This window comes from Pteronotus mesoamericanus, unplaced genomic scaffold, assembly GCF_021234165.1.
Source record: "Pteronotus mesoamericanus isolate MK-2021 breed Mesoamerican mustached bat unplaced genomic scaffold, CSHL_Meso_final contig_26, whole genome shotgun sequence".
In the NCBI taxonomy this organism is placed as follows: Eukaryota; Metazoa; Chordata; class Mammalia; order Chiroptera; family Mormoopidae; genus Pteronotus; species Pteronotus mesoamericanus.
The window spans coordinates 12,675,326-12,689,118 of NW_026555109.1; the positions used below are offsets into that span (position 1 = coordinate 12,675,326).

At 44.6% G+C, this 13,793-nt stretch overlaps 1 protein-coding gene across 2 annotated transcripts in view; it reads left to right on the top strand.

Annotated features, from left to right (window-relative positions):
- The window catches only part of COL4A2 (collagen type IV alpha 2 chain), a 195,307-nt gene that overhangs the window by 860 nt on the left and 180,654 nt on the right, over nt 1-13,793 (top strand). For both annotated transcript variants that reach the window (XM_054574392.1, XM_054574391.1), the window contains exon 3: nt 49-103. In XM_054574392.1, coding sequence (XP_054430367.1) covers nt 49-103 — 55 coding nt within the window. The remainder of the gene's footprint in view (nt 1-48; nt 104-13,793) is intronic.

Sequence of the window (13,793 nt, forward strand, 5' to 3'; positions counted from 1 at the left end):
AAGCTGCGGCCGCACGCTCATGGCGCTTCTCCTCCCTTTCCCATCCAGGTGGCTGCTGCTGGCGGCCCTGACAGTGGGACTCCTGACCCAGAACGGCCTGGCGGTAAGTCCTGGCGCGCCGGAGTGGTTGGGACACCGAGAGCCCTTGCCAGAATGCAGCTCGTGCGCGTTCACCTGAGCGTGTTTGTGTGTGCGCCGGTGTGCCCTCCTACAGCCCCTGCCCCGACCTCTGAGAAAGCTCGCTTTCCCCAAGGAGCGTCTCCGGTTTGCCTTCCCTTAGGTTCCCCCACCATCAATCTGTGCGTTACACGCGTCAGCACTTCCGTGGGAGCCAATAATTTAAAACGTAGCCTGCGGCATCCTTTTCCTAAGTGTGGGCAAGGGTCCAGCCTTAGAAGCCAGGGAAGGCTGCCCGTCAGAAGGCAGCGAGGCTCCAGGTCACAGGGGAGAAAAGTAGTTGTGGAACTCAGAACCTGGTGCTAGGCAGTCTGCTGTCCTTGGCCGAGTCTTCTTGTTCTTTTAAATGAAAGACTTGGGGGTAGGGAGGGATGGGAAGAGGAGGGATGGGCGGGGCGTGGAGGACGACGAAGAGCGTACTTTGTTTTAACCTGTGTGAGGGAGGGAACAATGGCTGAATGCTGGGTTTTATCCCAACACTTGGTTTGGCCCTGGAAGAGCCACGAAGGGAGCTACTAAAGCTCCCCGCTGTGACCCTGTTTACTCCGTGCCCCTCACCCCAGCACCCCTGTCATGCCAGGTAGCTCTGTCAATTTTGTCATTGTACTGGTGATTACACTATGGGATTTTAAAATTGTGCTTAAATAATAGGAGCCACTTTTACTGAGCATTATGTAGCATGGCTAAACTGCCACAGGTTTGGTGGGTCTCTTCAGTTGAGGGCACATGTTTAAACTGGGGCTGAAGATTGAGGGGACTTCCTACATGTTGTGGACCCCATTCTCTGTGCACTGTACTGGAATAGAATTTCTGTCACACCTGATTTCCCAGGGCACTTGTGTAGGGCATTCCCTCTCTTCTTGAGGGTTCCCACTTTGGGTCCAGTGCACACACTGGGACAATGGGAAGCTGTATTTGAAGTTTGATTTAAATTCTGTTCTTTTCATATTGTTCTATCCTCATGTAAAACAAAGATTTTTGAAGGTTGTGAGCAATCGAAGAACTACCCTAGCTTAGAAAAGAACCTTTACCCGTGTTTTTCTGCTGCCTTGTGCCTCTGTTCAGGGATTGAGAAGTTAGAAACTTTGGCTGAAATGTTCTAGGCCAAAGTTTTCTTAAAACTCAGATGTTTCTGCCCTTCTACATGTCCTGATGTAAGAAGATCAGAGAACCTGGATATTTGGCTCTTGTGGGTCCTTATGCACATATGACACTAGAAGACTTGGCTTGTTTTCTAGCCAAACAATATGCTCATACTCAGAGACAAATGAGGTTTCTAGAAAGGAAAGCAGTGAATCCTGTTGGGCATGTGTGCGTTGCCGGTTCTGTTTCCCCTACCCCTTTGTCTCCTAGAATCATTTTTGTAACATCAGTGTTCTTCTTCCCAAGGATGGTAAGAATCCTGGAAATCATATCTAGGACTAATCCTAAAATTGGTGGAAAAGGCTTCATATACCAATACCTGGGTTCTAAACGCAGCTCTACCCAGTCTCATAAATCTAGAGCCCTGGTTTCTACACTTTGAACAGGAAGAGAATATTCCCTAGCTTCTTACAAAGGCCAGTTCCCTGTCACATGTAATACACCTCTCTGCCTTCCTCCAGAACCTCTTAGATGCTGCAAACTCACTTGAGTCTCTTTGCTTTCTGATCCTTGGATGGGACCAAAAACATTTATTGTCTTGTTTCTCAGAGTATAGTCCTTGGATGCCTACACTCACCTGGAAAGTCTGGTTAAAAATTCAGACTTCTGGTCTGCAGGCCTTCTCATCAGACTTTCTGGTTCACAAACCTTCTCATTAGACGGTCTGCGATAGAGCCAAGGAATCTGCATTCACTTGATGCTAGACTTTTGGAACCACTGAGCCAGAGTATTTTATTGAGAGACAGTGAGAATCTCTTGTCAATTCATTAAATGTCCCTAGGCTTTAGATTCTAAATCTGCAATAACATCAATACTTCTGAGTTATTTTATTAAAGACATATTAATAGTATTATTCAACAGACGCATTGTTCTATTATTGAGCAATTTGTGATGCTCAACAATGGACCTTCTACTTACTAACTTCTCACCACTGCCTCTAATAGCTGTTACTCATAAAATAATCTCTTGATCTTTAACTGTATTCATTAAAATAGGCTTCTTAGTTGTGCTAAGTTCAGCTCCTCCCCTATTTGTGTGCCATGCTCAAGAACTAGTCTCATTGCCTACTTGTACCAAGGACTCTTTCCAGGGATAGGTCAATTCAGTAAAAGGGGCTGTCCATTGTTGCTTGAAAAGATTGTAGCAGTAACAGCTACAAATAGTTAGCAAAGAGAATAATTATTAAATGAGTACTTCCTATGTGCCAATTTGTGTCTTAATCATTCTGAGCCTCATAGGGAAACACACCTATGAGATAGGTAACCATGACTACCCACATTTTACAGATGAGAATACAGAAGCACAAAGAATTTAAGCAACTTCCCAAGGTCTCTCTATATAAGTGGCAGACATGGGATTTGAACCCAGACACTTGCTCACTGCACTGATTTTCCCAGGATCAAACTATATTTCAGTAGTGTGAGTGCTCCTCAGTTTCAGTATTTGAGTCTCCTTAGTTGTGCTTTCTCCTTGCTCTTACCTGTGACTAACAAAGTGCTGAGTTGGGAGCCTATTTCCTAAGAAGGTAAACTCCCTTCCCCGACTCCTCTGATGCTTTGCTCTGAAGAGCAGGAGCCCAGAGCAAGGGAGAAGCAATATGATCAAGTGACCAAAGGAGAAAAGGAAGCAGAAATCCCACTGGGCGGCCTGGGCACAGGACCCAACGTAAACACGTGTGCTTTGCATGTGCAACTGTGGGCAGCACTCCCTGTCGTTGCTCAGGTTGCCATCTTGAATGCAATGCCAAAGTGCCAAGTGCATGTGCAGAAGGCCCTTCCTAAAAGACAGTGCAGCATAATGGTTACCACCCCACACCCTGAAGGCAGGCTGCCTGGGGACCGTTCCCAGCTCCGCAGCTGATGAGCTGCTGCCTATGTCCTGCAGTGAGGATGTTACCAGTGGTATCCACCTTAAGGGTTAGGTGCCATCAGAGGAGTGGACACATGTGAAGTGTCTTGAAGTGTGGCACAGAGCAAGCGCTTGAGGTGTCTGCTGGGCCTATGTCAGGGAAGGTTCCCGCAACATCATGCTCCTAGCCTTCAAGGAGACTTAAAAAAAACAAAAGCACTCACTGCAGCTTATGCTGAGCATTATTAGTTATCTTGAGAGATGGGGCAGCAGCCTGGAAGATCTAAGAAACCAGTCCTGTTTGATTCTGGGAGGAAGAGAATTCCAGAGAACAAAGACCTTCTTTCCCTTAGATTAAATATGCGGAGGGGCTGGGCTGACCTCATGACCTCAGCTGAGGAGACAGGCCACAGACTTTAGATTCCCTTAGGTATCAGGGTGTAGCCTTGTATGTGCCCCCAGGAAATGCTGGGCTCCAGACTGCCTTCAGCACTAGCTTCAGTTTCCAAGGTGCCTTCTAGGGATCCATGCCCTGGAAAATTCACTTGAAAAATGATGCTCCCACACATGGCCATACCTTTCCCTCCCCCACCCAAAAAAGAAAGAAAGAAAAAGCAGCCGCAGCAGTAGTAATAGGTTCTAAAGATTTTCTCTTATCCTTTGAATCAGTTTATTTGTAAATTATGAAAAAATGTATAGTGCTAAGATGCTCACGATGCTGTACTTAAGAATCACAAGAGAACAGCTCTTTTCCAGAATTCCCTAGAGCTTTCGTCCTATTGTTCAAAATCTGGACCCCTAAGAAAAAGGGAACTATCACAGGGTTCCTTCTTGTTGGAAAAACAAGCATATCTGGAGGCCGTTAAAACAGTCCTCCCTGGTGGCTTGTACCGCGAGGCCGAGGCAAATAACCCCAGGGACTCATCTGAGCATCCCAGAGTTAGACAGAGACTGGGAGGGAAGATGAGCGGACTTGGCTCCAGCACTGTCAGTGGGTGTATTTGGAGGCAGAGAGAGAAAAAAATTGAAATTCAAGTAAAAATTCTAGATTAGAAAATAAAACTTTGCTATAATAATGAAAATCAAAGGATTGTCTAACTATCTTCCTGGAGAGAGGGGAAAAAATAAAGTGGGTGACACACTCCAATTGAACAATAGAGAAAAGTTGAGGGAAAATGAAACTGTGCTAAACGTACAGCTTTGCAACATTACGTCTGGTAATGATGTCACTATATAAAAGATGGTTTTGAAATGCCTTGTTCTTTTAATCTGAAAAACAATAAATATTGTTTTGAGTAGAGGACTTCAGACAAAGCTCTGAAATTGGCCCCTCGCTGTATCTCCTGGTCTCAGTTGGTAGGTGAAATCTGGAACCCCAGGCTTGGCTAAGTCAGCTTGTAAACCAGGCAACCTGTGCAGCGGCTGGTAGCCGCTGGAGCCAAGGGACTGTACAGTAGCCTTCGGGAACAACAAAGCCCCATGCCCACCCAGCTCCTAACTGACTGCTTGACCCCGAGGCAAGTCACTTAATGCTTTGGTTCTGGGCATGAGGGAAGGTTGAAGAACTGTTGTGTGGTATCCGTGCTGGGGTGCTCCAGGCAAGCCCGAAAGCCAGAACACAAGGTGCCCACTCCTTCCGCAGGCCTTTCCTTGAGCCGAAACACGGGCCTGAACGGGCTCTCGCCCTCCCAGCGGTCTCACTGGGAGCGGGAATGCTTTTCCAGGAAAGCATTTGGGCAGCTCCAGGATATGACTTAAAAGTAAATATGCTGCATCAGGCTTTTTATCTTTAGGGTGTGAGAAGCTTCTGGAATTCAATGAATGGAACTTAATCAGCTGAGATGAGAGAATAAGCAGGTCGTTTAGTGGTTACCTCTTGTCACTCCTCTTGTATCTGCTCCCTCAGTGAATGAGACTCTCCTGGGACAGATGGAGGCCTGAATGACTCACTAACCTTGATTTTATGGGCTTCCCTGTGGTGTGATTTTTTTTCTTTTGATTATTCATGAAAGGAAAAGGGGATATCTAATCTTAGGGAGATTCATAACACGTAGTCCAATCCCAGCCATGTGGTCACGGAGTGAACTTCAAAGGAAGTACAAGCCTCTGGCAGCTCCCCGTGGAAGTTCTGCCCTACACCCTGGACATTAAGCCCCTGAGGTCCTGGATCTGGTCTCCTCATTTTGGTACCTTCCTGTCTCCCGGTGCTTCTGGCAGGCTGCTGATGCACACCAGGTGTCCTTTTAGCTTGTCTTCTGCTGCCTTGACTGAGGCTGCCTTTTGAAGCAACAAATTCTTTTGTAAAAAAAAAAAAAAATAGTCCTCTAAGTACAGTGCAGTATCCTGGAAGAGAGAAATAACATTTGTGGAAAAGCCGCCAAAATTCTGTTGAGCCTATAGTTTAGTTAATATGTTCATGTCAATTTCTAGTTTTGACAAAATGTGCCAAAGTAATGTAAGATGTTGACATAGTATCATGGTGTCTGAACAAAGAGTATAAGGGACTCTTTGAATTATCTTTGCAACTTTTCTGCAAATCTAAATTATTTCCCAACAAAAACCTGCTCTTGGAAGCCAGGGACCAGTTACATTTGGTGTGCATAAACCAGAGAGACAAGTGCAAAGAAAAAGCTGAGAGGCAGCAAGTCTGAGACAAATGAACAGCAGATGTGGCAGGCAAGAGGAAAACATGGTTCCCATTCTTTTCTCTAATAGACTAAGTAAACAAAAAGCACTCCTGTGCACTTGGAAATATAGCAGAAGTAGTCATCTTTGGGGAAAAAGGCTTTTGTCATCATAACTTGGGTGGGATCCTGAGTGAAGAGAGGGGAGGAAAAGAATCCTAATGGTGTTTCCACAGCTCAGCATCTCATACGGTGTCTGTGGTGAGCTGCAATAGCCTCCCTCTTCTTGACCAACTTATGGGGCAGGGGAAATGGTTGCATGCTTGTGTCCTGAGCTTGCAGTGACATGGCAGGATTGTACAATGTGTCACTTCCAGGGAGACATTACACCTTCTTGCATGCCTAGAAAACTGGGTGGGCAGCAAGAAAGTGGCTCTGCTGGGATGTCCAATGTCCCTGAGCCCCACCTCTGCATGCACTCCCTACAGGCCATTGTGGCGGAATTTGGAGTTGGCAGTCTCCAAGTGACCAAAGCTTCTATTTCGGTTATGGGCAGGGAAAAAGGGCCAAAAACAAGGGTGACCAATGGCCAACGGCTGTTGCCTCACACCTTTGCCTCTTTCAGCAGCCTGTGTGGGCACAGAGCAGCCTCTGTCCTTTGGCCCTTAACAATTCCGTTTCGTAGTTTTCTGCATACATACCCTGTCTCCCCTCAGTAGCCTGCAGCCCCGGTGACATGAAGGACACCCTGGCCCCTTACCTGTTAGAGCACCCATGTGGCAGACGTCAGAATGCATGTGCCTGGCTGGAACCTCTGTTCCTTAGAATTAAGACCCATTCAAGAATCTAATTAGAATGCACTCTCGAACTGCTAGGACTTTAATCATTAGAGAGGAATGATTTTAAATCATCATTTATAATAACTCTTATAGACATTAAACTTTTATCTCACTCATCCTCAACTATAATTACTGCTACCACAATCCAAAGGTAAGGGCATTGTTATCTGTTATTTGTTCAGTACATTGTAAGCACCGGGGCCTGAAACACAATAAGCACTCGGTAAAGAGTCTGTTCCATAAATGAGTGAAAATATCAGTTAAAAAATGAGTTAGTTGAAAGTATTCAAACAAATCTTTTGAATGAGGAATACAGTCATGGAACAACTAATGAAAGATGAGATAAAAATATAGTTTTACTAACTGAGTTTTTTTTTCCAAATTAAATACTTCCCCCCACTGGATAAGGCTAGCTGTATATGATGATAAAGGGAGCATTGATCCATCTATGAAAGATTTGCATTTTTTCCTAGGCACTGTTTCAACCCCACCCATAAAATTCCAGTGTTGCTGCTTTTGCCCAGGTCAGTGATCTCCGTGTGGGAATTACAGAAGAATTTGTGTTATTGAATTACATGGACTGATTTTCTGGTACCTGGTAGAAATTATATAACTATGTTGCTCTGCATGTGGAGCACTTGGGGCTGTGTGACTGTCTTTGTAGAGCGATCTGGGCCCGTGAGAACAGAGGAAAGACTTCTGCTGGCGGACACGATCAAAGACGTGTGCTCCCTGGGAGGCCTCCAAGGCTCTGGTTTGTCCATTAGAGAAAAGAGACGCTGATTAGCAAGGACTGTACAGTAATTGCAAACTGGTGTCAGGAGGGAAGGACACAGGAAACAGACCAGCCCCATGGGACCTGCCAGTGCTGCCCTCTGTCCTCTCCCCTGACCTCACGGACACTCGCTCCAGGTTGGAAAAAGGGAAGGGGACCCCTGGGAGGGTCTTGGTGGGGTCCCCAGGAAGCAACAGAAGAAAGAGTAACCCTTGAAGATGCTTCTAGTGATCCAGATGCCCCGGGACAGCTAAAATAATCCACAGGAGAAACACAGCAATTCTGGTTTGTTGAGCACATTGGTGCCAGGAACTAATCGAAGCCACTGACACATATTACCTGCTAAATGCCCACAACTCTGTGATCATCCCACTTTATAAGGTGCAGACTGAGACACACAGGTTAGGTCACTTGTTAAGGTCAATAAGGAATAAAGTTGGGGATGAAGCCCAGGACTCACTGATTCCAAAGCTTCAGCTCTGAAGTGCTATGCTAGGCTGACAAATCCCTATCTTAAAATATGTATGTATGTATGTATGTAGATTTAAAATCCACAAGATGTTGGGTACATAAGATATATATAATATCTAATTACATCTAAATATATATTTATATTCAGGTGTAGTTATCTAAATATATGTATAATATGTATTATATATTATTTATCTACTTGGAATATATAAAGATAGATAGATGTAGGTGACAGAGACAGATGATTGATAGGGATAGGTAATAGAGATAGCTAGATAACAGATGCATGAGAGAAATGGAGAACATAGAACACACAAACATACCCACATGTACCCACACACGCACACAGCCCTTGGATGCTCTTGGCTCCTTTTTGTACAAGGGCTGCCCAGACAGAGGACAGGAGAATGACTGTCTCTAGGGAGCATCAGGCAGACCTGTTCTTCTTAGAGTTCCTTTAGGCTCTACAGAGAGGCTGACCTGTGTTTGTAGGCGACTGAGCAACTCGTGAACTCTGAGAAATAAAAGACTAAAGAGGCTGCACTCAGGAGAGGCCCACAAAGGATGACCAAGGAAGGCATGAGAGTGGGCACAGGGCAATCCGAGAGGCAGAACAGAGTTCCTACGGAAAACTCCTTCTCCAGGTCCTTTTCAAAACCCCAGGCCTTGAAGGTGTATTTTCTATAACCGCATCAAGGGGAGGGGGGCATGTAAGCACAGCATCGTTATCTCAGAGCAGATGCCGAGGCTGTTGGACAATTGTCAGTCCTAACTTGGGGAAAGATTTACTGAAACCCCCTGGAGAGTAAGAGGCCCTCTTAAAATGATCTTAGCTCTGCAAGAAACCCCCATGGTCAGCAGTGGAATGCTGACAAAATCCATTTTTTCCTGGGACGAAGCCAACTTCCTTATGTTGGGACTGTGTTCTAATGTTTTTCACTGCAGTTTCCCACGTGCCAACAGGTAGACAGGCGTGGTCTATTAAAAAGACTTGGAGCATCTGGGTTTGAGTCCAAAGACTGGGAAAACTCACTTTTCCTCTCTGGGCCTCCTTTTCTTCATGTGTGAAACAGGAATGCCAATAACCATGTCATTAGCTCATGGTGAGATATATAGCCAAATAAACGTGTCCAATTCTACTAGGAATAATATTCACTCACAAGTTATATATATTAGTCCTCTTACGGGCTCAGGTCTAGGTCCAAGAGCGAGGACAGGCCAGGAGCAGTGGGGTTGGAGTGTTCTGAGCACACACGTGTGTAGGGGTAGGGGGGGTGACTGAATTTTTTAAGTTTTATATGTCATCTGGGATTATCCATGTATAGAGAGCAGCCTGCAGAAGCTTAGTATTTGAGACCTAGTTTCTCCCCCTTTGACTATATTAAACTTTCAGTACCTAGGATTTTACATATGATTGTACTTATCAGCCATCACCTGCAGAAGCTGCAGGAGCCCCCCTAAGACTGAGAGCCGTGCTGTTCTGCGGGGAACAGGCAGAGCAGGACAGTGGTGGGGTTACGAGGAATAAGGCCAGCTTGGGTCCAGGGTTGGAAACCTGCTTTTGCTACTTTGGCTGTGTGAATTTGGACAGATTTCTTTTAAGTTTTACTTGCATTTCTAAGATTGGAATAAATATTATTCTACCTCATAAGTGTGCTCTGAGGATGAAAGAAGAAATTGCATGTAAAGATCTTAGCAATCTTAGCATTGTAGTGCTTGCTAAATGTTAGCAAATGGCTACTTGGTTTTAGGTTTGGGTTGGTTTTTGGTTTTGGTTTTTTTTTTTTTTAAATTAAATATGGGTCTTCGTGCTCAAAACATTAAAAAAAAGAAAGAACCCACAACACTTGAAGGCACAGAGAGAAAAGTTCAACTGTTGCTAGAGTTTAGAGAAAAATTATTACGGGCCTCCCGGCTGTGTCAGAGTGTTCTCTGTGTGTGGCCATCAAGGCAGAGGAAAGGCAAGTGTGCCCAGCAAGGCACAGCAGGGGAGAGGAGGACGTGGGCGTGGGCGCACTAGGCCAGCAGGACTGAGGGGCGTAGGAGGGAACTCGGGGGAGGCCCTGCCATCTTCATAGCACCGGTGGTGCCTGGAGGGCTAGCTGTGCACAAGCTCCCCGGTGAACATACGGTTCACCTGGAGGGATGGGTGCAGGGGCATCTTCCCACTGCCTTGGGACAGTCATTTTCATTTTCTTAAGTTTGAGAAGTGCCACCAAAAGGAATTAATTTTAATGAAAGGAAGGTCAAGGTGTAACTGAATTATTTCCAGAACAAGTGGAAAAACTGAAAAAACAAAGAACATCTTGTTCAATTAATTCTGACACCCAAGTGTAATTTAACAAAGAAAACTCAAGAGGTTTTGGTCTGGCAGCGTGGCTTTGAAAACACCCAACAGAATCTCACGAGAGAACTTTCTTGCAAGAGCAGGACACCCTGTGCACTCCGCCCTTGCTGTTTCCTAGCAGGCCATTACCAATCTCTGTATCTGCTGTGGTTCCACAAGGCAGGATGGACAGGACACACAGACAAATCTGTTTCCTCTTGAGCACCCAGGTGAGCAAGGCCAGTGGATTCAGAGAGGAAGATTCCAGCTGGAAATTCCAAGGAGGAAAACCACCTCCTTCCCTTTCTTTCCTACTTAGTCATTGTCTTAATTGTAACAACTGGCCAAGTACAATCAAGAGCCAGATAGGGGCCTGAGACAGTTTGTTTTCCTATCTAAAAACCAGCTTTTTCTACCAGCTCCCACCGGGGTTCCTGCCCCGCCACCCCCCAACCAAGACAGCCTTAGCTCAGACAGGATTTCCTTCATCTCAGTCATCAGCCTTCATGGTCCAGCCGCCCCTTCCCATTGCAAAACAAGGAGTAATAACAGAAAATAGTCTGAAATGATTTGTGACTCTTCTGCCAATACATGTAGACATCAACTTTTGTGTGTGCTTAGCAACATCAAGATGCCAGAGGTTGGAAAAATAAATGTGTTTCTCGTTAGGCCACATGTTACAGTGTCTTCAGCTGTCCGCTCTGGCTTTTGTGAAATCGCCAAAGGGCAAAACACATACATTTTAATCGCATATCTCAAAAGTTGCAAAGTTAAAACAAAAATGACAATTTTTGCAAAAGCCATTCATGTTTTTTTAGATGAAGGCTAGTAGAATGATGGGTCAGATTAGTAACATTTCCTGCTAGTACTGGGTCTGGTTCCCACACTCACACAAGAACAGACTTTCGGGACATGACATGAAACATTCTTTCAAAGCCTTAACAGATTTCCTGGGGTCTGGAAGGAATGATGCAGATAGTTGTCAGTTCTGCTCTTGATTAAAATGGAAACTCATGTCACTCAACTCTTGCTGCCTATTCAGGAAAGAAAGTGTGCACAGAACAAGTTAGCAAAATTCAGTCCTTCTACCCCTCCATCTAATTGTAAGTGCATGTGCCTTCTCCCCTCTCTCTCCTAGTAATGTAGCAACACTAGTAATACTGGTAGCAGCACACCACTGTACCTTTCCAATTGAATTGTTCTTGCCGGGAGATGGAAGACAAAGATTGTTCTCTCCCAATTCATGTCAGTGGAGTCCTATCAAGGAAGTTGAAGCGGGTGGGGGCGGCGGGGGGGCGGGGGGAGTCCCGAGGGGCGCGGTGGGAGAAGAGTAAAGGATCTCTACATGTTCTAATTTCCTCTCTTTTATCTCTGTTCTCAAATTTCTTCACTGAGACCCTGTGTTCTTCTAAATATAAAACTGCTCAAAAAATGGATCTGAAATCAGTTACTTACGTGCAGAATTCCCCTCTGTTTTCCTATAACACCAGTGGACCTTGGACTGGCAGGACTTAAGGATCACCTGGGGGGCTTTGTCATATGGTAATGCCTTGACCCTGCTCTTCAGATACTCTGCATGGGCTGCTCTAGGGTGGGGCCAGGCATCTAAAGCTCCTACCTCTGGATTAAGCAGGGATTGTCCACCTAGGCTGTACAGGAAAGTCACCTGGGAAATGCTTCACAATGCTGTGCTGGGCCCATCCCCTGGAGCTACTGGGACTTGTACACGTCCCTCGGATGACTGTAAAGGAATTTAAAGCTCATGCAGATATGAACTTCACCCTTTAAGGTCAGCGGGACTGTGTTCACCAGGAGGTCCTGGGCTCTCCACCCATCAAACACAGCCTGTGTCTAGGGTCATCCTACCCTCTTTGCAAGGTAATGAGGTGCAGCTGGCAGTGCACAGCCCAGGGTTCTCTCAGGCCACTGGTGACCCCGACTTGGGACGTCCTGCCCCACCCTGCCTGACCCCACTGCTTAGCTGTGATTCTTGCCTCATGTGAGCTCTTGGTACTGTGATTTGTGGGTGGTATCTTTGTCCTCCAACAGGAGCAGTTTTTTATCTGCTTCTCACCTGATTGGAATTTAATGTTCTAGAAATAAATGACTTATAACTTAACTTTACCTCAGAGAAGGGGAAAATAAGATTACTCATGCTCACCCTTCATTGTTTTTTTAAGTCCAAAAATTTCTTACTTAAGAAGTAAAAGCAGGAAAGAATAGAACAAAGGATGGCTGGACAACACTGATGCTTAAACTGAGAAGGCTGATTCCCCCTGAACAAAATCTAACCCCAGACCATCTGCTTCTATTTGGTATAAAAGTACAAGAGCAAAGCCAGACCAGTGTCTCAAAGGAAAACAAATGTATTTAAAAGGAGAAGTATATACATACATACATATATTTCATCAAGGTTTTTTTAAAATTTTTTAATTTTATTTATTCATTTTAGAGCAGAGGAAAGAGAGAGAGAGGAAGAAGAGAAATATCAACTTGTTGTTCCACGTATTTGTGCATCTACTGCTTGATCCTTGTGTGCGCCCCGACCAGGGATCGAACCCACGAACCCGTTGTAGTGGGGCGATGCTCTAACCAACTGAGCCACGTGGCCAGGGCTCATCAAGGTTTTTAATTGCCTTTTTCTTTTTTCAACCATACCATTTACAAAATCTTTATTCTTCTCATTCTTGAGTTAAGGACAAAAGACTAAGGCTGTTTGTTCAGTTGACATTTCTTGCTTTCATTTTGGATTTTCTTCATTGGCCTTAATTAACTACAGTCTGTAAGAATAAACAGGAAAAAAGACAGACTTCACGGGGTTTTTCTTAGTTCTTCACATTTAAAAGACTATTTCAGATCTTATTCTTTCTAAGCATCCCATGGGTTAAAATTAGGTAAATTTCTAAAAGAAAAAAATCTTGACTCATAATTCATACATCACATATACAACACAGTGTTTGTAAACAAATCATTTGGAAGCAATTTTATTAATGTCACCTCAAGTCTCCTGTGTATGTAGTACAAACCTGGTTGATTCTTTTATACTTCTGTTTTTTTTTAACTCTGGTAAAATACACATAACATGAAATTTACCACCTTAATCATTTTTAAGTGTACAGTTCATAGCATTATGAACATTTTCATTGTTCTGCAATCAGCTCTACCATGTATCTCCAGAACACTTTTTTATCACCCCAAACTGAAACTCTGTCCCCATTAAAAAGTAAATCCCCATGTCCCCTTCCCCAGCCCCTAATGATATCTACTCTACTCTCTGTTTCTATGAACTTACCTATCTTAGGGACCTCATATAAGTAGAATCACACAATATTCATTCTTTTGTAACTGGGTTATTTCACTTGGCATAATGTCTTCAGTGTTCATTTGTGTTACAGCATGTGTGAGAATTTCTTTCCTTTTTGAGGCTGAGTAATATTCCTGTACCTTTTTAAGTTACTATTTTAAAGCTCAGTTTGGTTTTCTTGGTTGATAAGTTTCAGTGGTCAGTCTCGGGTTTAGAAGAAGGAACTCACAGCTCAAAACAAAGGGGCGTGTGGGCCAGTGGGCCGTGGGTTCCCCTGCACTCCCGT